General features: G+C 41.4%; 1 protein-coding gene across 3 annotated transcripts in view; it reads left to right on the forward strand.

The window, feature by feature from the left end:
• NBEAL2 (neurobeachin like 2) overlaps window positions 1–25,791 on the forward strand; it is a 496,796-nt gene that overhangs the window by 204,246 nt on the left and 266,759 nt on the right. For all 3 annotated transcript variants that reach the window (XM_053713715.1, XM_053713717.1, XM_053713716.1), the window contains exons 2-3: window positions 5,453–5,541; window positions 9,129–9,293. In XM_053713715.1, the coding sequence (XP_053569690.1) occupies window positions 5,453–5,541; window positions 9,129–9,293 (254 nt within the window). The remainder of the gene's footprint in view (window positions 1–5,452; window positions 5,542–9,128; window positions 9,294–25,791) is intronic.

The raw sequence follows: 25,791 nt of genomic DNA on the forward strand, positions 1-25,791 counted from the left end.
CCCAGTCCGTCATTTCTGCTCACATTGTTCCTTAACTCCTGCACCTTTCCTGCCTGTTCCTTCACTGTTCTCTCTTGGCCTCAAGAGAAAAATACGAAATTCTGATCCTAACATATAAGTCTCTCAACCACCCTATACCCTCCACTATCTCTGCTCTTATTTGCAAATATTAAACTACCCATTCTATTCACTCTACCCAAAAATTACTTTTTCCTCCTCTTATTTTGTTTGACATTACTGTCTAGACAAGAGAACTTTTCTAGAGCTGCACTTAGTTTGTAGACTTCTTTACAAAACTTGCCCCAGCACTTCAAGCTAAGAACACTGCTCTTCAGGGATGCACACAACCTAAGGTTTTCTTACCTGTCAGGTCCCTCTTCTTTTCTCATCAGTTCTCCTTGTACTCACTTACAATTGTTTATAAACCCACTTCAGCTTTTTACAATATGATCTACATCAAATCAACTAATAGACTAGGTCCCTCTATCATTTCGTAATCCTTTTTGTATTTTTAAGTATAGCATCAAACACCTATGCTTTAGCACTGCTGAATGGTTTGTCATAATAATGATAATAATGTTTTTTAAAAAAACAAAACAGCTATAGGGGGGTAGTTATCAAGCCGTCAACCTCAAATACGCTGGAATTCCGCAGCATATTTGTGGCGAGGCTGATTCGTCTTAGTTATCAAAGGCTAGAGACCGGCAAAAGTAGAATTTGGTGACGTAAGCTTCTATCCGCCGGACTCAGTCCGACACAGATCGATTCTTACGTCACTCCAGATGTTCCGCACACAAGTGCGGCACAATCTGACTACTTTTGCTAGTTATCAAATGACTAGCAGGTACGCTCAGCACTTTTCCTAATCTGCCCCCCCTACACCGCCGCAACTAAATAAAGTTATTACCCCCTAAACCGCCGCTCCCGGAGCCCACCGCAAGCTACTCTATACATATTAACCCCTAAACTGCTGCTCCCGCACACCGCCGCAACCTACATTATACCTAGTAACCCCTATCCTGCCCCCCCTATACCGCCGCCCTCTATAATAAAGTTATTAACCCCTAATCTGCCCCCCCTACACCGTCGCCACCTATAATACATTTATTAACCCCTATCCTGCCCCCCCCACACCGCCGCCACTGTAATAAAATTATTAACCCCTAAACCTAAGTCTAACACTAACCCTAACACCCCCCTAACTTAAATATTAATTAAATAAATCTTAATAATATTTCTATTATTAACTAAATTAATCCTATTTAAAACTAAATACTTACCTTTAAAATAAACCCTAATATAGCTACAATATAAATAATAATTATATTGTAGCTATCTTAGGATTTATTTTAACTAGGTACAATAGCTATTAAATAGTTATTAACTATTTAATAGCTTACCTAGCTAAAATAAAGAGAAATTTACCTGTAAAATAAAAACTAACCTAAGTTACAATTACACCTAACACTACACTATACTTTAATAAATTATTCCTATTTAAAACTAAATACTTACCTGTAAAATAAACCCTAAGATAGCTACAATGTAATTAATAATTACATTGTAGCTATTTTAGGATTTATATTTATTTTACAGGTAACTTTGTATTTATTTTAGCTAGTTAGAATAGTTATTAAATAGTTATTAACTATTTAATAACTACCTAGCTAAAAGAAATACAAAATTACCTGTAAAATAAATCCTAACCTAAGTTACAATTAAACCTAACACTACACTATCATTAAATTAATTAAATTAACTAGAAATAACTACAATTAAATACAATTACATAAACTAACTAAAGTACAAAAAATAAAAAAAGCTAAGTTACAAAAAATAAAAAACCTAAGTTACAAACATTTAAAAAATATTACAACAATTTTAAGCTAAATACACCTAATCTAAGCCCCCTAATAAAATAACAAAGCCCCCCAAAATAAAAAAATTCCCTACCCTATTCTACATTAAAAAAGTTCAAAGCTCTTTTACCTTACCAGCCCTTAAAAGGGCCTTTTGTGGGGCATGCCCCAAAGAAAACTGCTCTTTTGCCTGTAAAAGAAAAATACAACCCCCCCAACATTAAAACCCACCACCCACATACCCCTAATCTAACCCAAATCCCCCTTAAAATAACCTAACACTAATCCCCTGAAGATCATCCTACCTTGAGTCGTCTTCACTCAGCCGAGCCACCGATGGAACTGAAGAGGAGATCCGGAGCGCCAGAAGTGATCCTCCAAGGGGCGCTGAAGAAGTCTTCCATCCGATGAAGTGATCCTCCAAGCGGCGCTGAAGAAGTCTTCCATCCGGGCGATGTCATCTTCCAAGCGGCGCTGAAGATCATCTTCCATCCGGGCGATGTAATCTTCCAAGCGGGGTCTTCAATCTTCTTGCTTCAGGATCCATCTTCATCCCGCCGATGCGGAACATCCTTCTTCCCCGACGGACTAACGACGAATGAAGGCTCCTTTAAGGGACGTCATCCAAGATGGCGTCCCTTCAATTCCGATTGGCTGATAGGATTCTATCAGCCAATCGGAATTAAGGTAGGAAAAATCTGATTGGCTGATTGAATCAGCCATCAGATTGAGATCGCATTCTATTGGCTGATCGGAACAGCCAATAGAATGCGATCTCAATCTGATTGGCTGATGACGTCCCTTAAAGGAGCCTTCATTCATCGTTAGTCCGTCGGGGAAGAAGGATGTTCCGCGTCGGCGGGATGAAGATGGATCCTGAAGCAAGAAGATTGAAGACCCCGCTTGGAAGATGACATCGCCCGGATGGAAGATGATCTTCAGCGCCGCTTGGAAGATGACATCGCCCGGATGGAAGACTTCTTCAGCTCCGCTTGGAGGATCACTTCATCGGATGGAAGACTTCTTCAGCGCCCCTTGGAGGATCACTTCTGGCGCTCCGGATCTCCTCTTTAGTTCCATCGGTGGCTCGGCTGAGTGAAGACGACTCAAGGTAGGATGATCTTCAGGGGATTAGTGTTAGGTTATTTTAAGGGAGGTTTGGGTTAGATTAGGGGTATGTGGGTGGTGGGTTTTAATGTTGGGGGGTTGTATTTTTCTTTTACAGGCAAAAGAGCAGTTTTCTTTGGGGCATGCCCCACAAAAGGCCCTTTTAAGGGCTGGTAAGTTAAAAGAGCTTTGAACTTTTTTAATGTAGAATAGGGTAGGGAATTTTTTTATTTTGGGGGGCTTTGTTATTTTATTAGGGGGCTTAGATTAGGTGTAATTAGCTTAAAATTGTTGTAATATTTTTTAAATGTTTGTAACTTATGTTTTTTATTTTTTGTAACTTAGCTTTTTTTATTTTTTGTACTTTAATTAATTTATGTAATTGTATTTAATTGTAGTTATTTGTAGTTAATTTATTTAATTAATGTAATGATAGTGTAGTGTTAGGTTTAATTGTAACTTAGGTTAGGATTTATTTTACAGGTAATTTTGTATTTCTTTTAGCTAGGTAGTTATTAAATAGTTAATAACTATTTAATAGCTATTGTACCTAGTTAAAATAAATTGAAAGTTACCTATAAAATAAAAATAAATCCTAAGATAGCTACAATATAATTATTATTTATATTGTAGCTATATTAGGGTTTATTTTATAGGTAAGTATTTAGTTTTAAATAGGATTCATTTAGTTAATAATAGAAATATTATTTAGATTTATTTAATTAATATTTAAGTTAGGCGGGGTGTTAGGGTTAGTGTTAGACTTAGGTTTAGGGGTTAATAAATTTATTACAGTGGCGGCGGTGTAGTGGGGGGCAGGATAGGGGTTAATAAATGTATTATAGGTGGCGACGGTGTAGGGGGGGGGGCAGATTAGGGATTAATAAATTTAATATAGGTTGCGGCGGTGTCCGGGAGCGGCGGTTTAGGGGTTAATAAATTTATAAGTGTTGCGCCGGTGTCTAGGAGCGGCGGTTTAGGGGTTAATAAATGTATAAGTGTTGCGGCGGTGTCCGGGAGCGGCTGTTTAGGGGTTAATAAATTTATAAGTGTTGCGGCGGGGTCTAGGAGCGGCGGTTTAGGGGTTAATAAATTTATAAGTGTTGCGGCGGGGTCTAGGAGCGGCGGTTTAGGGGTTAATACATTTATAAGAGTTGCGGCGGGGTCTAGGAGCGGTGGTTTAGGGGTTAGTAACTTTATTGAGTTGCGGGGGGCTCCGGTATAGGGTGTAGAACAGTGTAGTTTAGTGTGGGTGCTTAGTGACAGGCTAGCAATAAAGCTGTCCAAAAGACGAAGAGCAGCGAGATCGGATGAGTGATAACTATCACAGTCCGCTGCTCATCGCCCCGTACTTGGTGCGCGGCTTTTTGACAGATTTATTGATAACTTAGGCGTATTTTTTTTAGGTCCGCGGCGGCGAAGGTAGGCGAGCTTAGGCGGGCGTATTGAACCGGCGAAGGCAGGAAAGTTGACACGTTGATAACTACCCCCCATAGTGTGCACGTGCACACTTCCTACTAGTGATATTTAACCTACCTGGCTATTTTCTATGCAGAGCATAATGTTAAAGTGATTGGTAAACTCTCACTTTTTTAAAATCAGATCTGGAATATAAGTATATTTTAGATGGAGTTTATTTCATCAGTTGTAATAAAGTTGCGCTATAATTTACTTTTTAATATAGATATAAAATTCAAATTCCCCATGCACTGCTGCCCATTTCAAAGGTCAATTTTTCTGTGAGCTTAAAGTTTGAACTGTTGTCCAATCAGCTACAACAAAAGTGCCATATGGGGAGAGCGCTGATTGGACAACAATTAAAACCTTTATAAGTAGGCGGCAGAGCTAAGGAAATTTTGGAGCTTGTTTTTTTGTAAAGATTCCAACTGCCTCAATTGTTGCAATTGTTGAGGTTACTAAATGTATTAAAAGAAACAGATTTTTCAGTAGTTTTTTTACATTGCCGTGTGTTATGCGTGTACCAGTTAAACATGCACTACTTGCAGCTGAGGACATGGGTGCTTTGTACTCTAGGAAGTGGTGGAAGTGGTTAATTTCTGTATAATCCACCCTAGAACTCTGCTGTCTGATCTTTTTCTTTTCATGCCGGATCTAGTGTCAAATTGAGCAGATCACTGCACAAAGTGTTTACATGAGTAATGAGGCAACTGAACACTACAGTTAACTTTGTTCTAATGTTTTCTAGGTGTCTGAATATGTAGACAGATATCTTGCTAGTTTCCTCGCCTGTGAGCATTAAAGGGACGTTATAGTTAAAAAAAAAAAATAAATAAAAAAAAAAAATATCACTTTTTAACTCATGTAATTGTGGCAGTGCTGGCTGTAAAATAGGTGCTGCAAAATGTATCTGACATTTTTCAGTAATTATTTTTGAGGGGAAGTCAATGCTGATTATAGAAATATGATTGACTGGTCTGGGATTTATTCATTTGTTAATGACCTGTGTTATGTTGTTTGTTTTACAGAAGGACCTCAGTTACCTGCAGCAGTGGTTGGAAGTATTTGTAACTAATTTCGAGAGGATTATTGCCGTACACACATTGGACCCCAGGAGGTGAGCACCATAGGGTTTGTGTTAGCCCTTATGGGTTCTATCCAAGTAAATTTAATATGCTAAAACACAGTGATTTGAATGTGAATAAAGGGACACTGAACCCACATTTTTTTTCTTTTATGATTCAGATAGAGCATGCAATTTTAAGCAACTTTCTAATTCACTCCTATTACCAATTTTTCTTAGTTCTCTTGGTATCTTTATTTGAAAAAGCAGGAATGTAAGTTATGAACCGGACCATTTTTGGTTCAAAACCCTGGATAGTGCATGCTGATTGGTGGCTACATTTAGCCTCCAATCAGCAAGCGCTACCCAGATGCTGAACCAAAGATGGGCCGGCTCACTAACTATTTCCTTCCATAAGGCAGGGAGAGTCCACAACTTTATTCCTTACTGTTGGGAAATACAACACCTGGCCACCAGGAGGAGGCAAAGACACCCCAGCCAAAGGCTTAAATATTCCTCCCACTTCCCCTATCCCCAGTCATTCTTTGCCTTTCATCACTATAGGAGGTGGCAGAGAAGTGTCAGAAGATTTGGATAGTCCTGTATGTTCCCTTCAAAGAAAGGACTGGAGTTTTTAAGTAATCATGTCAACCTCTCAGTGAGAGTATTGATGAAAGTTAGAGTCTGGAGATGCAGGGAAAGTTTTTCTGCAATCCTAGACTGCCGACTAACAGCTCCCGGGCAATCAGTGTTGACGAGTTTCACTGCTTGCTGTTACACACTCAAGTCCATGTCAGAAGCGCTGCTGCAAGACTGTCACACTTCAGAGGCTTTGCCTGTTCCTCAGCATGGATCCTAGAGGTAAGATCATTTTATATATACATTGCTATACAGGGTCACAGTGTTGCTCCTTTATGCCTCTTAAGGATCAAGGGTTAATATCTCCTTCAGGGAGATTATTTGAACAGCAAGAGGTTATTTATAACTGCTTTTAGGTGAGCGTTTTTTGGGCCCATAGACTATGTGCTTTTTGGTTTGGAACAAACAGGTTTCACTTACGTTTTGGTATGTTGCGCAGCTCTCAATAGCTTGGCGCCTTTTTCATAGCAGGGGAGGCCTGTTCAATGCACTACGTAACTGTGTGCTGTCTTTTCGTTTTTCCTACGATCTTGCTGCGAACAGTGATCCAAGGAGAGCGTTTTCTCTGTTAGCTGTCTGGGTCTAGGAGGTGGGGAGTGCCCCAGCCATTGAGGTTATAAAGGTGCCGTTTTTTGAATAAATTGTTTACGTTTGTCTGTCCTTCTGTGAATATATCCTAGATATGGAGGACTCTGATATTACATTAGAAGGTTCCGCTCCTTCTGTACTGATTAATAAATCCTGTTTATATTGTGAGGAGGCCATGGTTTGCCTGCCTGCTCAATTTTGTTCCATTTTCCTACGCACTGTTCTAAAGTCTAAGAAGGGAGACAAGCCTGCTAATACTCATAGCGCTATTAGCCCCTCTGAGCCGTCTACCTCTCAGGAATCTGTTTCAGAGAGATTACTACCCTTTCTACCCTACCCGCTCCACATGCAGTTCCCCGCAGCACAACTAATCCTTCATCTGAAGGTTTTTTTTTCCTGCAGACTTTACCGCTCAGTTACAATCAGCGTTGTCTGAGGCTCTGAGTGCCTTACCTTGCTCTAAAAAACGTAAGAGAAAGGTTAAAAATAGTTCTCCTGACTTTTGTCGGATTTAGCTATTATGTCCCGGCTATCCAAGGATGAGTTAACCTCTGTAGCTTCAGAGGGTGAACTTTCTGAGTTGTAGAATTCAGTTTCTAAACCTCCTTCAGCGAAGGAACCCTCCTCTAGATTTAAAATGCTACATTTAGCCACCAATCGGCAAACGCTACCCAGATGCTGAACCAAAGATGGGCCGGCTCACTATCCATTTTGTTGCCAGTTAACCACTAAATATTTTCTGTATTCATATTGTCACACACTCCATCAAAGGGTCCTCTAAATACGTTGCTACTCCTTTTATGTAGAAGAGCAAGCAATGTTATGTTAATGCATGTTAAACATAATAATTGAAGTCTAGAAGGCAGCACCCACAAGCAGAGGCAACAAATTAGTTTGCTACTTCCAACTAACCATGTGCAGAAATCTCTTTCAGCCTCATTTTATTATATCTTGTTATATAGGGTCTAAAGATGGTAATGTTAAGAGCTTATAGTAGGCTAGAAAAATTGTCATTGTGTGATCTTTGGATCCCAATGTACCAAGACAAAATAAAGGTCCAGTTTTAAGAACAGTGAACCAAGGGGTTAAAGAGAGGGATGGGCTGGTTATTAAATGTGTAGCTTAGCCTCTTCATTATGACCTGGTATAGTGTAATTAGCCTCTAGATTAAAAGCCACCAGACATCACTCTCCTTAGATTAGGGAGCATTCAGCTCTGGCTTTTCCTAATGAAGAAATAAAAAGAAATATAACATATCTATGTATGTGGATAGCTAAAAATGATTTACTTTAAACAGTATGTCTAGGCTAAGTATAGATATTTTGCAATTTAGCCATTGTATGTGTAACAATGTCCTTGTAGAGATGTCGTCTACTGTTATAGGTTGTGACACTGGAATAAAGGGACACAAAGGGTAGATATAAAGTTTTGTATCTAGTAGTCTGTTCTCTATTGCGCAACTGTTTGGAACATGGTTGTATCTCATGAAATCCAGTTGTTACAGCAGTGTGATTAAAAGGATAAGTAAAAATAAACAGCAAGCAAATACATTAAAGGGTTATATTGTCATGATTCCGATAGCGTGTCATTTCATACAAATTTCCAATTTACTTCTTTTAGCAAATTTGCTTCAATCTCTTGGTATCATAAGTTGAAGGAGCAGCAATGCACTATTGGACTGAGCTAACTACTAATTGGTGGCTGCAAATATTTGGTTCTTGTCATTAGCTCACGTGATGTGCTCAGCTAGCTTCCAGTAATGGATTGCTGCTCATTCAATAAAGGATACCAATTGAATGAACCAAAATTGCATGGTACTGCAATTGTTTATTGCCAAGAGGCTTGCTCGCTTCCATGGGGATAATGTCAAATTTTTTGTGAAATCTTCAGCATCATACTGTGCACTGCTTTTGCCAGGTGTCATGTGACTGTGCCCCCTACTGTGCATGTATTCTGCAGAAGCTATGGTCTGGATAGCACCTTCCATATATAGAAATGCGGGGGGGGGGGTTGCAAGCTATGCCTGAATTAAAGGGGTAGTGGGGTTAAAACAGAAACCGTTTTGCAGGTAAGCTTTGACTGCAGTATATATTAAGAAACTTAATTTAGTTCATACTGTTGTATGTCCCTTTCAGTTGTGCTGTGACTTTTTAAGTACTACTATCACAACATAACAATCTAGTGGTATCCAAGAGGCCAAGCACCAGCAGATTTATTTTACGTTCCTTGGGTTAGCCAGCCTTGTTACCTGCTGCTATGGCAGTATGAGAATAGTTATATACACTATTGTGTGTACAGAACCTTTACATGTGTGTGTCAAGCTATTTCTAACCATTGTGCATATTGCTGTATATTTGGTATGTGATTTTCATTTAACATGATTAAGATCTGTACTCTCTCTCTCCTCTCTGTAGGCCAGAAGACTCTGCATCAGAGATCCCTGTATTACCTCCGTACCTCCTCACAGTCCTTAGCCAGCAACTGGGACACTGCACTGAGCACATCTCCAGCCCAGAAGGGGCAGATGCCAGCTTGTGCCAGGCTCTTCTCTTGCTCAAATTCTTTATCATCATCAGCAGGTAATGAACCATCTGCTTTATCAGCATTTACACCCTGTGAATGGCCCTGTGTCTGACTGGCTTGTTTATTAGCCGGAATAATCATGTATATAATGTATAGGAGCAAGCAGCATCCTTTGTAGCTTACTAGTTCCATTACCCAGAGTCCTTTGTCAGTGCTTTACCCACAGCAGGTTTTGGATAGAGTTCAATTAGGGGAAACATTATTCTATCTAATTAGATGATGTTTAGTAGATAAAACATTTACTCTATAATCATTTCTTGTAAAGCTGGATAACCTGTTTTATTTGCTTTTCCTCTCCTTAACCTCCTCTCCATTGCCCCCCAATGGTTCCATCAGTATTTGTAAATTCCTTTTTGTTGTATCATTCTCGCTTTTTTTGTATCAGTACAATGTGTTTGTTTAGAAGAACAGGGACAGGAAGACTCTGCTTTATTCTGGATAATATATATATATATAGATGCTCAAAAAACAGAGTATTGCAGTATGCAGTGATACCTTTTTTATTGGACTAACATAATATTTAAAAGACAAGCTTTCGAGAGTTTTCCTCTCTTCCTCAGGTCTAAAGCAATACTGATCAATCTGATATAGATACACATTACATACAACAAATGGAAGGGAGGGAGGGGGGTCATAAAAGCAGAGAATGTGTCTGAAGGAGAAAATAGCTGAGAATAGCCAGAAAGAATAAATAAACAGAGGAGAGTAAATAGGCCAGATGAGAGGAAAAACAAAAGGAAAAAGAAACCAATATAGGACAGTAAGATGAGAGATTATAGAAAGTTATGGTAGTGTGTGAGAAAGCCAGAGTCTACATTAAGGGCTAGATTTATCAATGCTGAGGCGTACAGGGGCGCGTATACGCGCCCCTGTACGCCTCAGCTCGCCTGTGGCGGGGCAAAATTACCCGCAGGTAATTAACATTGCACACGAGCGCAATTTTGCGCTCGCGTGCAAACCCGCCCGCGCACAGCCAATCACGCGCGGGCAGGAGCTGTTAATCTCCTCGGTCGAGTCCGACACAATAGAGGTGGCGAAGATGTTAGGGAAGCAGCGGTCTGATGACCGCTGCTTGATAAATCGCGGCAAGCAAGTTCTTGTGAGAACTTGCTGCCGCAAGGGCTTGATAAATCTAGCCCTAAGTCCTTCATTTCTGGTATTGAAATGTGTGATCATTTTCATCTCAAGACTCTCAAGGGAAAGACTCCTACAATACAAAGAAAAGGAAAACAATAGAAGAACCCCTCTAGTAGTCACTTACAACCCTACTCTGGAAGGAGTACGCAAAATTATTAAAGAGCTACAACCACTAATTTCAGAGGACCCCACACTCAAAATAATATTTCCTGAACCCCCCATACTAGCATTCAAACAACCGCCTAACCTGAGACAGAGATTGCTCCGCAGCAAATTAACCACAGAACAGAAGCTTACACAGAATGGCACTGCACGATGCAACAAATCACTCTGCAAACTTTGTCAACATATATGTGACAACAACACAGCCAGACACAACAACGCGTCATACAATATTAAAGGATCCTATTCGTGCTCATCTGCTAATGTGGTGTACATGATACAGTGTACAGCGTGTGACAGAGGTTGCTACATTGGAGAAACTGGCCTAAAGCTGCATCTCAGAATGAATCTACACAGACACTCGATCAAAAACCACAAGGAAAATGAATATTGTACCCCTGTTGGTCATCACTTCACCCAGACTGGTCACTCCATCCTTAACCTCAGGATTAAAATTCTTAAAGGGAATTTCAAAGACTCTCATGAACGAAAGACGTTTGAGATGAAAATGATCACACATTTCAATACCATAAATGAAGGACTTAATGTAGACTCTGGCTTTCTCACACACTACCATAACTTTCTATAATCTCTCATCTTACTGTCCTATATTGGTTTCTTTTTCCTTTTGTTTTTCCTCTCATCTGGCCTATTTACTCTCCTCTGTTTATTTATTCTTTCTGGCTATTCTCAGCTATTTTCTCCTTCAGACACATTCTCTGCTTTTATGACCCCCCTCTCACCCCCTCCCTCCCTTCCATTTGTTGTATGTGATGTGTATCTATATCAGAATGATCAGTATTGCTTTAGACCTGAGGAAGAGTGGAAAGCTCTCGAAAGCTTGTCTTTTAAATATTATGTTAGTCCAATAAAAAAGGTATCACTGCATACTGCAATACTTTGTTTATACTTATTTCGGATATAGCGTTTTATAGCTTTATTCTAAGCAGATAACGTTTTTTTTTTATGCTGTGACTATCTCACTAGCTCCTAGTAAGAATTGTAAGCATCACAGGACACTGACAACAATGGATAATGAAACAGGAGGTTCTGTAGTATATAAGGGTGGTGAGATCTTGTCACACTTATTCTACATTGCCTCACGTTTATTTTTGTGTATGCAATGAGCCCTTCAGTTACCATAGTAACCGTTCCTTCTTCAGGCCTGGCATAGAGAGGGGCTGAAAGATTTGTCAGACAAACCCTCACCCTCCTCTCTCCATGAAGGGGTTACACCTGCCATGGTTAAAGGGACAGCTGTTTTTGGACTCCTAAATATATTAACGTAAGAGGGTATGTGCAATAAAGTTAATTTGTGGTTCCTCAATGAATAATATTTAATCCCAGCCTCTTCTGCACCTTGTCCGTCTCCATTGCTTTCAGTTAAGTTGCAATTGTTAATTTCACTTTATTGTATAAACGGTATTGTATTAAAGGGACAGTCTACGTCAGAATTTGTATTGCTTAAAAAGATAGATAATCCCTTTGTAACCCATTCCCCAGTTTTCCATAACTAACACAGCTATATTAGTACACTTTTTACCTCTGTGATTACCTTGTATCTAAGCCTCTGCAGATTGCCACTGTATGTAAATTCTTTTGAGAGAATTGCATTTTAAACATAAAGTGCTGACTATATGGCACACATGAAATAATGCTGTCAAAATGATGCACTAAGATTAAAGAAATTAGCATATGAGCCTACCTAGGTTTAGCTTTCAACAAAGAATACAAAGAGAACAAAGCAAATTTGATGAGAAAAGTAAATTGGAAAATTGTTTAAATTTGCATGCCCTATCTGAATCATGAATGTTTAATTTTGACCAGACTGTCCTTTTTAGTGGAAATTTATGGCATTTTTAAGAGCCCGGCAAGGATATACAAATATATGTAGAATAATCCAAACATTAGACGCCAGAAATGCAGTTGTATGAGCTGTCGGGATGTGCTAAGTCTGGCTATAACTCACTTATTACTGATATTCAAATACTGGAATGGATTCTAAACTATATTAGTTGTAGTAACATAGTGCCGTTGTCCTTCATCATAATATTCTTTTTATACCATTTTATAAATTTGATTTAATATATGAGAGTCTAACAATATTTATATATTTAATTGAATGTAAATGTAAAATGCATCCAAAATCTAGTAAATACAGAAAATATCTAGGACACTATATGCCTCTTAAAGGAACAGAAAACTTTCTCTCAAGCATTCAGTATGTAAGAGCACTGTTAAAACATTTAAAAATATTTTTATATGGAAAAGATTAAAGGGACAGTTCACCCAAACATTTTCTCCCCTTTAAATTATTCCCAATGATCCTTTTAACCTGCTAGAGTGTATTAAATTGGTTACAAGTAGCTCCTTTACTCCTATTTCAGCATTTGAAATAGCTGATTTAGACTGTGGTATCGCCACCTATACTTCCTCCAATAATGGCTTCCCCTCCAGAGCAAACATTGCCTGAGGCCACACCGTGATTGGAGAAAGTCTGAGGATAATAATCTTGAAAAATTAAGAGTAGAGGTTTGTCTATAGCAGTGTAAGTTTCCATAACACCCTTGGGTGTATTCCATCTGGGCCTAGAGTTTTATTTACTTTAATATTATCCAGTTTTTTTCTGATATCCTCTAGACATAACCCAGTTAATAGTATAGGTTGGCATGTTCTAGTTTGTTCAAAAGTATCCTCCATTGGTTCCTCTCTTGTGTATACTGAAGAAAAGAACTGGTTTAGTACCTCAGCCTTCTCCCTGTCACTGTTAATCATGCTACCCTCCACGCATTTTAATGTACCTATATTGTCATTCTTAGATTTTTTGCTATTTATGTACTTAAAGAACCTTTTACAACATGGCAGTTCCCATTGTTTTATAGACACTAAAAATTGACACTTATTTTGTCACTATTTAAACCGCTAATTAATTTTTTTTATAAAAATCTTCGTTATTCTCAGACTTTTCTTTTCCATCTTAATACGCGAGGAGAGTCCACAGCTTCATTCGTTACTTGTCGGAAATACAGAACCTGGCCACCAGGAGGAAGCAAAGACACCCCAGCCAAAGGCTTAAATACCTCCCCCACTCCCCTCATCCCCCAGTCATTCTTTGCCTTTCATCACAAGAGGATGGCAGAGAAGTGTCGGAAGATTTGGAGTAGTCTCTTATGGAGGGTAGTACTCTTCGGAATGGGACTGGAGTTTTAAGTAGTCTTGTCAGCCACTCAGTGAGAGCATTGACGAATGTTAGGGTCTGGAAATGCAGGGAGAGTCTTTCTGCAAAACCATCCAGACCCGTATTTACAGCTCCTTAAGCAATCAGTGTTGACGAGTTTCACTGCCTGCTTTCTATCACTCAAGTCCATGTCAGGAGCGATGCTACAACACTGTCAAACTTGAGAGGCTGTGTTCCTGTTCCACGGCGTAGATTCTGGTAAGATCGTTTCATGACAGGGTCACAGTGTGGCTCCTTTTATCTGTATAGAATCAAGGGTTAATATCTCCGGAAGGAGATTATTGAACAGGGGGGGGGTTATAAATAATTGCTTTATTGTGTTTTTTGCTGTGGGATGTGTGAGATGTGGCTCTGGCAATGTGCGAACAGTCAGGTTTTCCTTTTATTTTGTTAACTGTGCAGCCTATTTAGTTTGACGCACTTTTTCTTCTGTTAAGTGTGATCAGTCCACGGGTCATCATTACTTCTGGGATATTACTCCTCCCCAACAGGAAGTGCAAGAGGATTCACCCAGCAGAGCTGCATATAGCTCCTCCCCTCTACGTCACTCCCAGTCATTCTCTTGCACCCAACGACTAGATAGGATGTGTGAGAGGACTATGGTGATTATACTTAGTTTTATATCTTCAATCAAAAGTTTGTTATTTTAAAATAGCACCGGAGTGTGTTATTACCTCTCTGGCAGAGTTTGAAGAAGAATCTACCAGAGTTTTGCTATGATTTTAGCCGGAGTAGTTAAGATCATATTGCTGTTCTCGGCCATCTGAGGAGTGAGGTAAACTTCAGATCAGGGGACAGCGGGCAGATGAATCTGCATAGAGGTATGTAGCAGTTTTTATTTTCTGACAATGGAATTGATGAGAAAATCCTGCCATACCGATATAATGTCATGTATGTATACTTTACACTTCAGTATTCTGGGGAATGGTACTTCACTAGAATTACACTGTAAGAAAGACATAAAGCTGTTTAATAACTAGAGATTATGTTTAACGTTTTTGCTGGAATGTAAAATCGTTTTCATTCGCTGAGGTACTGTGTGAATAAATGTTTGGGCACTATTTTTCCACTTGGCAGTTGCTTAATCTGTTTTCTGACAGTTTCTGTTCTCCCTCACTGCTGTGTGTGAGGGGGAGGGGCCGTTTTTTGGCGCTTTTACTACGCATCAAATATTTCAGTCAGCAACTCATTGTATTCCCTGCATGATCCGGTTCATCTCTACAGAGCTCAGGGGTCTTCAAAACTTATTTTGAGGGAGGTAATTTCTCTCAGCAGAGCTGTGAGAATTATAGTTTGACTGAGATAAAAAACGTTTATTCTGTAATTTGTTTCCTGCTTTCAGAATTTGTTATCTTTGCTAATGGGATTAAACCTTTGCTAAAATTGTGTTGTTTACAAGGATTGAGGCTATAACTGTTTCAATTTATTAATTTTCAACTGTCATAGATCTTCTGTGCTTCTTAAAGGCACAGTACGTTTTAATATTATTCTAATTGAATTGTATTTCCAAGTTGCAAGTTTATTTGCTAGTGTGTTAAACATGTCTGATTCAGAGGATGATACCTGTGTCATTTGTTGCAATGCCAAAGTGGAGCCCAATAGAAATTTATGTACTAACTGTATTGATGCTACTTTAAATAAAAGTCAATCTGTACAAATTGAACAAATTTCACCAAACAACGAGGGGAGAGTTATGCCGACTAACTCGCCTCACGTGTCAGTACCTACATCTCCCGTTCAGAGGGAGGTGCGTGATATTGTAGCGCCGAGTACATCTGGGCGGCCATTACAAATCACATTACAGGATATGGCTACTGTTATGACTGAGGTTTTGGCTAAATTACCAGAACTAAGAGGTAAGCGTGATCACTCTGGGGTGAGAACAGAGTGCGCTGATAATATTAGGGCCATGTCAGACACTGCGTCACAGGTGGCAGAACATGAGGACGGAGAACTTCATTCTGTGGGTGACGGTTCTGATCCAAACAGACTGGATTCAGATATTTCAAATTTTAAATTTAAACTGGAAAACCTCCGTGTATTACTAGGGGAGGTGTTAGCGGCTCTGAATGATTGTAACACAGTTGCAATACCAGAGAAAATGTGTAGGTTGGATAAATATTTTGCGGTACCGACGAGTACTGAGGTTTTTCCTATACCTAAGAGACTTACTGAAATTGTTACTAAGGAGTGGGATAGACCCGGTGTGCCGTTCTCACCCCCTCCGATATTTAGAAAAATGTTTCCAATAGACGCCACCACAAGGGACTTATGGCAAACGGTCCCTAAGGTGGAGGGAGCAGTTTCTACCTTAGCTAAGCGTACCACTATCCCGGTGGAGGATAGCTGTGCTTTTTCAGATCCAATGGATAAAAAGTTAGAGGGTTACCTTAAGAAAATGTTTGTTCAACAAGGTTTTATATTGCAACCCCTTGCATGCATTGCGCCGATCACGGCTGCAGCGGCATTCTGGATTGAGTCTCTGGAAGAGAACATTGGTTCAGCTACTCTGGACGACATTACGGACAGGCTTAGAGTCCTTAAACTAGCTAATTCATTCATTTCGGAGGCCGTAGTACATCTTACTAAACTTACGGCGAAGAATTCAGGATTCGCCATTCAGGCACGCAGGGCGCTGTGGCTAAAATCCTGGTCAGCTGATGTTACTTCTAAGTCTAAATTGCTTAATATACCTTTCAAAGGGCAGACCTTATTCGGGCCCGGGTTGAAAGAGATTATCGCTGACATTACAGGAGGTAAAGGCCATGCCCTGCCTCAGGACAAAGCCAAAGCCAAGACTAGACAGTCTAATTTTCGTTCCTTTCGTAATTTCAAAGCAGGAGCAGCATCAACTTCCTCTGCACCAAAACAGGAAGGAGCTGTTGCTCGCTACAGACAAGGCTGGAAACCTAACCAGTCCTGGAACAAGGGCAAGCAGACTAGGAAACCTGCTGCTGCCCCTAAAACAGCATGAATTGAGGGCCCCCGATCCGGGATCGGATCTAGTGGGGGGCAGACTTTCTCTCTTCGCCCAGGCTTGGGCAAGAGATGTTCAGGATCCCTGGGCGCTAGAGATAATATCTCAGGGATACCTTCTGGACTTCAAATACTCTCCTCCAAGAGAGAGATTTCATCTGTCAAGATTGTCAACAATCCAGACAAAGAAAGAGGCGTTTCTACGCTGCGTACAAGAGCTCTTGTTAATGGGAGTAATCCATCCAGTTCCACGATCGGAACAGGGACAGGGGTTTTACTCAAATCTGTTTGTGGTTCCCAAAAAAGAGGGAACTTTCAGACCAATCCTGGACTTAAAGATCCTAAACAAATTCCTAAGAGTTCCATCGTTCAAGATGGAGACTATTCGGACAATTTTACCTATGATCCAAGAGGGTCAGTACATGACCACTGTAGATTTAAAAGATGCTTACCTTCACATACCGATTCACAAAGATCATTATCGGTACCTAAGGTTTGCCTTCCTAGACAGGCATTACCAGTTTGTGGCTCTTCCATTCGGATTGGCTACAGCTCCAAGAATCTTCACAAAGGTTCTGGGTGCTCTTCTGGCGGTACTAAGACCGCGGGGAATCTCGGTAGCTCCATACCTAGACGACATTCTGATACAAGCTTCAAGCTTTCAAACTGCCAAGTCTCATACAGAGTTAGTGCTGGCATTTCTAAGGTCACATGGATGGAAGGTGAACGAAAAGAAAAGTTCACTCGTTCCACTCACAAGAGTTCCCTTCCTGGGGACTCTTATAGATTCTGTAGAAATGAAGATTTACCTGACAGAGGACAGGCTAACAAGACTTCAAAGTGCTTGCCGCACCCTTCATTCCATTCAACACCCGTCAGTGGCTCAATGCATGGAAGTAATCGGCTTAATGGTAGCGGCAATGGACATAGTACCCTTTGCACGCTTACACCTCAGACCACTGCAACTGTGCATGCTAAGTCAGTGGAATGGGGATTACTCAGACTTATCCCCTTCTCTGAATCTGGATCAAGAGACCAGAAATTCTCTTCTATGGTGGCTTTCTCGGCCACATCTGTCCAGGGGGATGCCATTCAGCAGACCAGACTGGACAATTGTAACAACAGACGCCAGCCTTCTAGGTTGGGGTGCCGTCTGGAATTCTCTGAAGGCTCAGGGACAATGGAGTCAGGAGGAGAGTCTCCTGCCAATAAACATTCTGGAATTGAGAGCAGTTCTCAAGGCCCTCCTGGCTTGGCCCCAGTTGACAACTCGGGGGTTCATCAGGTTTCAGTCGGACAACATCACGACTGTAGCTTACATCAACCATCAGGGAGGGACAAGAAGCTCCCTAGCTATGATGGAAGTATCAAAGATAATTCGCTGGGCAGAGTCTCACTCTTGCCACCTGTCAGCAATCCACATCCCGGGAGTGGAGAACTGGGAGGCGGATTTCTTAAGTCGTCAGACTTTTCATCCGGGGGAGTGGGAACTTCATCCGGAGGTCTTTGCCCAAATACTTCGACGTTGGGGCAAACCAGAGATAGATCTCATGGCGTCTCGACAGAACGCCAAGCTTCCTCGTTACGGGTCCAGATCCAGGGATCCAGGAGCAGTCCTGATAGATGCTCTGACAGCACCTTGGGACTTCAGGATGGCTTACGTGTTTCCACCCTTCCCGTTGCTTCCTCGATTGATTACCAGAATCAAACAAGAGAGAGCATCAGTGATTCTAATAGCACCTGCGTGGCCACGCAGGACTTGGTATGCAGACCTGGTGGACATGTCATCCTGTCCACCTTGGTCTCTACCTCTGAAACAGGACCTTCTGATACAGGGTCCCTTCAAACATCAAAATCTAACTTCTCTGAAGCTGACTGCTTGGAAATTGAACGCTTGATTTTATCAAGACGTGGATTTTCTGAGTCAGTTATTGATACCTTAATACAGGCTAGGAAACCTGTTACCAGAAAGATTTACCATAAGATATGGCGTAAATACCTATATTGGTGTGAATCCAAAGGTTACTCTTGGAGTAAGGTTAGGATTCCTAGGATATTGTCTTTTCTACAAGAAGGTTTAGAAAAGGGTTTATCTGCTAGTTCATTAAAGGGACAGATCTCAGCTCTGTCCATTCTGTTACACAAACGTCTGTCAGAAGTTCCTGACGTCCAGGCTTTTTGTCAGGCTTTGGCCAGAATTAAGCCTGTGTTTAAAACTGTTGCTCCACCATGGAGTTTAAACCTTGTTCTTAATGTTTTACAGGGCGTTCCGTTTGAACCCCTTCATTCCATTGATATAAAGTTGTTATCTTGGAAAGTTCTATTTTTAATGGCTATTTCCTCGGCTCGAAGAGTCTCTGAATTATCAGCCTTACATTGTGATTCTCCTTATTTGATTTTTCATTCGGATAAGGTAGTCCTGCGTACTAAACCTGGGTTCTTACCTAAGGTAGTTACTAACAGGAATATCAATCAAGAGATTGTTGTTCCTTCTTTATGCCCAAATCCTTCTTCAAAGAAGGAACGTCTACTGCACAACCTGGATGTAGTCCGTGCTCTAAAATTTTACTTACAGGCAACTAAGGAATTTCGACAAACGTCTTCTCTGTTTGTCATTTACTCTGGGCAGAGGAGAGGTCAAAAAGCTTCCGCTACCTCTCTTTCTTTTTGGCTTCGTAGCATAATTCGTTTAGCTTATGAGACTGCTGGACAGCAGCCTCCTGAAAGAATTACAGCTCATTCTACTAGAGCTGTGGCTTCCACTTGGGCCTTCAAGAATGAGGCCTCTGTTGAACAGATTTGCAAGGCTGCAACTTGGTCTTCGCTTCATACTTTTTCCAAATTTTACAAATTTGACACTTTTGCTTCATCGGAGGCTATTTTTGGGAGAAAGGTTCTTCAGGCAGTGGTTCCTTCTGTATAAAGAGCCTGCCTATCCCTCCCGTCATCCGTGTACTTTTGCTTTGGTATTGGTATCCCAGAAGTAATGATGACCCGTGGACTGATCACACTTAACAGAAGAAAACATAATTTATGCTTACCTGATAAATTCCTTTCTTCTGTAGTGTGATCAGTCCACGGCCCGCCCTGTTTTTAAGGCAGGTAAATATTTTTTAATTTATACTCCAGTCACCACTTCACCCTTGGCTTTTCCTTTCTCGTTGGTCCTTGGTCGAATGACTGGGAGTGACGTAGAGGGGAGGAGCTATATGCAGCTCTGCTGGGTGAATCCTCTTGCACTTCCTGTTGGGGAGGAGTAATATCCCAGAAGTAATGATGACCCGTGGACTGATCACACTACAGAAGAAAGGAATTTATCAGGTAAGCATAAATTATGTTTTCTCGGCTGCAGGGGCGGTCCTGTATGGCACTCCATGTGACCGGGTGTGGCCTGATTCTCTTCCTTTTCCTGACCGACGGTTGCAGGAGATGAAACGGTTTCTCTGTAGGCCTGGGTCATAGGAGGTGGTGAGTGCCCCGGCCATTGGGGTAGAAAGATGCCATTTATTTGTTAGATAATCCGTATTAAAAGCGCAAGCTATGGAGGACTCTGATGCGTTAGAGGTTACTCCCTCTTTGCCTAAATCTAATGCCTGTGTTTATTGTGAGGAGGTCTCGGTATACCCGCCTGCTCAACTATGTTCCACATGCCTTGATAAAATAGTGATATCTAAAAAGAAAAAGATGTTTTGTACCACTGAGCTGTCCACCTCTGAGGGATCTCCAATTACACATGCAGCTCCCCAGTGCACTTCTAATCCTCCTGCGGGAGGTGCCCTGTGGCCGCCTGATTTTGCTCATTCGGTAATTCGCTTGAATGCCAAGACATCAGGCTTTTCTGTTCTGGCCCGGAGGGCCCTGTGGTTGAAGTCGTGGTCTGCTGACATGACGTCCAAATCTAGATTACTTTCCCTTCTATTTAAGAGAAATGTTCTTTTCGGTCCAGGCCTGGACTATATCATATCCACGGTCACGGGGGGCAAGGGTGCCTTTCTACCACAGGATAAGAAGAATAAAACTAAGGGTCCTAATTTTCGTCCCTTTCGTTCGGACAAGTCCCAACGACAGCAGCCTGCCGCGAAGCCTGAGCAGTCCAAGGGATCTTGGAAGCCATCTCAGTCTTGGAATAAAGCCAACCAGAGAAAGAAGCCCGCCGAGACAAAATCGGCATGAAGGGGCGGCCCCGATCCGTCTCTGGATCTCGTAGGGAGCATACTATCTCTTTTTGTGGAGGCTTGGATGAGAGACGTGCAGGATCCTTGGGTTCTGGAGGTTATTGCCCAGGGTTACAGGATAGGTTTCAAGGCTCAACCTCCCAAGGGCAGATTCCTCTTGTCAAATCTATCGTCAAGACCAGAGAAACAAGATGCCTTTCTAGAGTGCGTGAGGAATCTCTACCTCTAGCAGAAAGAGGTCTATGGTACTATTCAAACCTTTTTGTAGTCCCAAAGAAGGGCGGCACGTTTCGCCCGATTCTAGACCTAAAGTGCTTAAACAAGTTTCTGTCAGTCCCATAATTCAAGATGGAGACAATAAGGTCTATTCTGCCCTTAGTTCAAGAGGGTCAGTTCATGACTACGATAGTCTTGAAGGACGCTTACCTTCATGCGTACCTTCATGTGCCAATACATAAGGATCACTTCAAGTTCCTAAGATTCGCTTTTCTGGACCAGCACTTCCAGTTTGTAGCTCTCCTCTTCGGTCTGGCTACTGCTCCAAAAGTCTTTATGAAGGTTCTAGGAGCTTTGCTCATGGTGGCGAGATCCAGAGGTATTGCAGTAGCACCTTATCTGGACGACATCCTGGTCCAGGCTCCTTCCTGCCGGCTGGCAGAAGACCATTTGAGAGCTCTTCTAGTTCTTCTTCGATCTCATGGATGGAAGATAAACTCAGGAAAGAGTTCTCTGGTTCCCAGTACCAGAGGGGAGTTCCTGGGCACGATAATAGACTCCATATCCATGAAGATATTCCTAATAGACCAGAGACGTTGCAAAATTGTCTCCAGCTGTCTTGCCCTTCAGACTTCCTCAAGGCCATCTGTGTATGGAGGTGATTGGGCTCATGGTATCCAGTATAGATGTCATTCCATTCACCAGGTTCCATCTCCAACCTCTTCAGTTGTGCATGCTGAGGCAATGGAACGGCGATTACTTAAATCTATCCCAACAGATCTCTCTGGACGTCCGGTCGAGGGAATCCCTCTCTTGGTGGCTCCGTCCAGATAATCTCTCCCAGGGGCATCCTTCCTTAGACCATCCTGGGAGATTGTGACTACAGACGCAAGCCTCTCCGGATGGGGAGCTGTTTGGGTGCCAGGAAGGCACAGGGCAGGTTTAATTTGTAGGAGTTGCTTCTTCCTATCAACATCCTGGAACTTCGAGCGATCTTCAGCGCTCTGAGGGCTTGGCCCCTCCTGGGTTCGTCCCAGTTCATCAGATTCCAGTTGGACAACATAACCTCAGTGGCCTACAGGAGAGGGTTTCCTGAGAGTGTGATTGATACTCTAATTCAAGCCAGGAAGCCGGTTACCCGACGCATCTATCATAAGGTTTGGAGGACCTACTTACTCTGGTGTGAGACTAGTGGATATCTCTGGCAGAAGGTCATGGTATCCCGGATACTTTCCTTCCTCCAGGATGGTTTGAAGAAGGGACTTGCCACCAGTTCCTTAAAGGGACAGATTTCGACTCTATCTGTGTTGTTACACAAGAAGCTCGCTGAGCTTCCTGATATACAGTCTTTTGTTCAGGCTCTTTCCAGGATCAGGCCTGTATTTAGACATTCTGCTCCTTCTTTGAATCAGTTTGAATCTGGTTCTTAGGGTTTTGCAGAGGGCTCCGTTCGAGCCTATGCAATTCTCTTGACATTAAAAAATTGCCTTGGAAGGTTCTTTTTCTACTGGCTATTGCTTTGTCACGCAGAGTCTCTGAGTGGGCGGCCTTGCAATGTGAGCCTCCTTACCTGGTTTTTCATGCCGATAAGGCTCTCCTTTGGACTGGGTGAGGTTTTCTCCCTAAGGTTGTCTCTGATCGCAACATTAATCAGGAGATTGTCATTCCTTCCTTGTGTCCTAACCCTTCTTCTTTAAAGGATAGGTTACTTCATAACTTGGGTGGGGTTCGGGCTTTAAAATTTTATCTTCAGGCTACGAAGGATTTCAGACAGACTTCAGCATTGTTTGTTGTCTATTTGGGGAAGCGCAAAGGACAGAAGGCTTCTTCCACTTACCTATCTTTTTGGCTGAGGAGCATGATTTACTTGGCTTATGAGACAGCGGGACATAAGCCTCCTCAGAGGATTACGGCACACTCAACTAGCTGTAGCTTCTTCTTGGGCCTTCAAGAATGAGGCCTCTATGGAGCATATTTGTAAGGCGGCTACCTGGTCCTTCTTACATGCTTTTTAAATGTTTTACAAATTTGACATTTTTAGGAGAGAGGTCTTGCAGGCTGTGGTGCCCTCAGAATAGGGTCCGCCTCTTTTTTACCCTCCCGTTTTCATTCAGTGTCCTCTAAAGCTTGGGTATTTGTTTCCCACAAGTAATGAATGAAGCTGTGGACTCTCCTCGTTTTAAGATGGAAAACATAAATTATGCTTACCTGATAATTTAATTTCCATCTGTACGAGGAGAGTCCACGGCTCCCGCAAGGTTCTCCGTTGGGCGGACCTAAATTTCTTTTGTTTTTCTTCTGGCACCATTTATACCCTGATATTTCTCCTACTGTTCCTTGTTCCCTCGGCAGAATGACTGGGGGATGATGGGAGTGAGGGAGATATTTAAGCCTTTGGCTGGGGTGTCTTTGCCTCCTCTTGGTAGCCAGGTTCTGTATTTTCCACAAGTAATGAATGAAGCCGTGGACTCTCCTCGTACAGATGGAAATGAAATTATCAGGTAAGCATAATTTATGTTTTCTTTGAATTCATTCTATCTAATATTTATTTAGTGTTTAACCCTTTGGCTGCTAAGCCATTTCCCACCTGGGTGCTAATATTTTTTTTTATTATTATTAATTTTGAAATTTTTTGAAAACTTTTTTTTTTACTTTTTTTTTTTTTTTTTTTTTTTTTTACAGACCCCCAAGACTTACACTGTTGGAAAGGTTAGGCAATTACCTTTCCAACAATTGGTCTTGGGGGTCTGTAGCTGCTTAGATGCCTGAGATACAGGCTTCTAAGCAGCATGCCCCCTCCTCCTATACTTAACATTGTTAAGTATAAATAAAGTTGCGTGGTGACGTCATCACGTAATTGCGCGTGATGTCACTGCGCATCACGTGAAGCCCCGGCGATGCCTGTCACTCTACAGGCATGATCGCCGGGGTAGGAGCAGTAAGAAGCCCCCAGATCTCCCTCAAGGTGGGAGAGTGCTCATGACGGCTCTGAGCCGTCATTAGCGCCAGAGTGAGAAACTCTGTGACGGCTCAGAGCCGTCATTAGCACTCAAAGGGTTAATGTACCGTTAACTAAACCTCAGACAGCACCCATGGGATTTTAAATCTTTGCACTTGTGTTGTTGTTGGACCTGTTGTTTGTGCTTGAGTTTTTGACCAGTACAAAAGCAATAAGAAGCTAAACAGGGAATTGCCTATGTGGGGGACCCCCTCAGTCACTTGTAGGAAAGTACCAGTATTTAATAGATAATATTTTATCCGTGCAGATGTGATGGGCAGAAATACCCAGCACCTGCCAACGGACACCGAGGGCTTTTTTGTACAGTTTATATAAAATCTAGGGGGATTCCAGGGAGCAGTTAAAGGGGGCTAAAGAGTTAAAGTCTCTAGATGAAAAAGTGTAGTCGTTTTTGTGTTTAGGTGGAATTATTTAAATAGATCTGATTTCAGTTTTTATAGTTACAAAAATAACCTTTTAAATTTATGTAGTTGAAGAGACCGTGTACTGTAAATTTATCTCCCTTTAATATGTTTTTGATGATGCATTTTACCTGCTAGATTGTTGTTTACAAATAGCTCATTTATGTTTCATATGAAATAGCAGCTATACTGAAGATTTCAATACAGCAGCAATGGCTGCAGAAAATCTGTGTATATTGCAGCAGAAATGATCTACCTACCTGTAGGGGGTGGGAGAGATGGGTACTAAAATGTACAGTTTCATTTGTTTTAAGCATTGGCATTTTTGTATACAGTTAACTTAATTAAGTATAAATAATGAGGCTTTGTCTGTATAAATATTGGTAAGATATGAAGATCTGACCTCCCTTCAAGCTCGGCCCATTTGATTGAGATGCGGCTTGAAAGAGGAAGACTAGCTATTTCATATACAAAATAAACCTAAAGGAACAACACCCCACCCAAAAATAAATAAATTAATAATAATTTTAAAAAAGACTCTAAGGCTGGTATACCAAGTAATTGGAAACACATTAAATATTTAGCAGCTGAGTCTCCATAGTGGGTTATTTAATGTCCGCATAATCTGTACGAACAATAGAAACCATGTTCAATGTGTGATGTGTGCAAGTAACTGACTAAACAAACACATTTCAGCTTCCATTTCTATTGTGTGTGAAAATATTCTGTATGGCAGAGCAGTGGCTGTTTGTTTGACGTAGCCGGGTATTATTAACTTACTTTTAATGTTCAAACTTTCATGATTCAGACAGAGCATACAATTTTAAACAACTTCCCAGTATATTATATTATCGAATGTGCTTAATTCTCTTGGTATCCTTTGTTGAAGGAGCATCACTGCAGTACTGGGAGCTAGCTGCTTATTTGTGGCTGCATATATGCCTCTTGACATTTGCGCCGTAACTTGCATCTGTGGATGCAGCAACGAATGCTGTTCACTGACAAAGGTTTACCAAAGTATCCCTGAGCCCATGTCAGGATATCCATTACAGATTCATGATGGTTTTTGAGACCGTGACGTCTGAGGGATCGAAGATCACGCACATTCAGAAGTGGTTTTTGGCCTTGCCCTTTACGCACTGAGATTGACCGGATTCCTTAAATCTTTTA

Source organism: Bombina bombina, chromosome 5 (assembly GCF_027579735.1).
Source record: "Bombina bombina isolate aBomBom1 chromosome 5, aBomBom1.pri, whole genome shotgun sequence".
In the NCBI taxonomy this organism is placed as follows: Eukaryota; Metazoa; Chordata; class Amphibia; order Anura; family Bombinatoridae; genus Bombina; species Bombina bombina.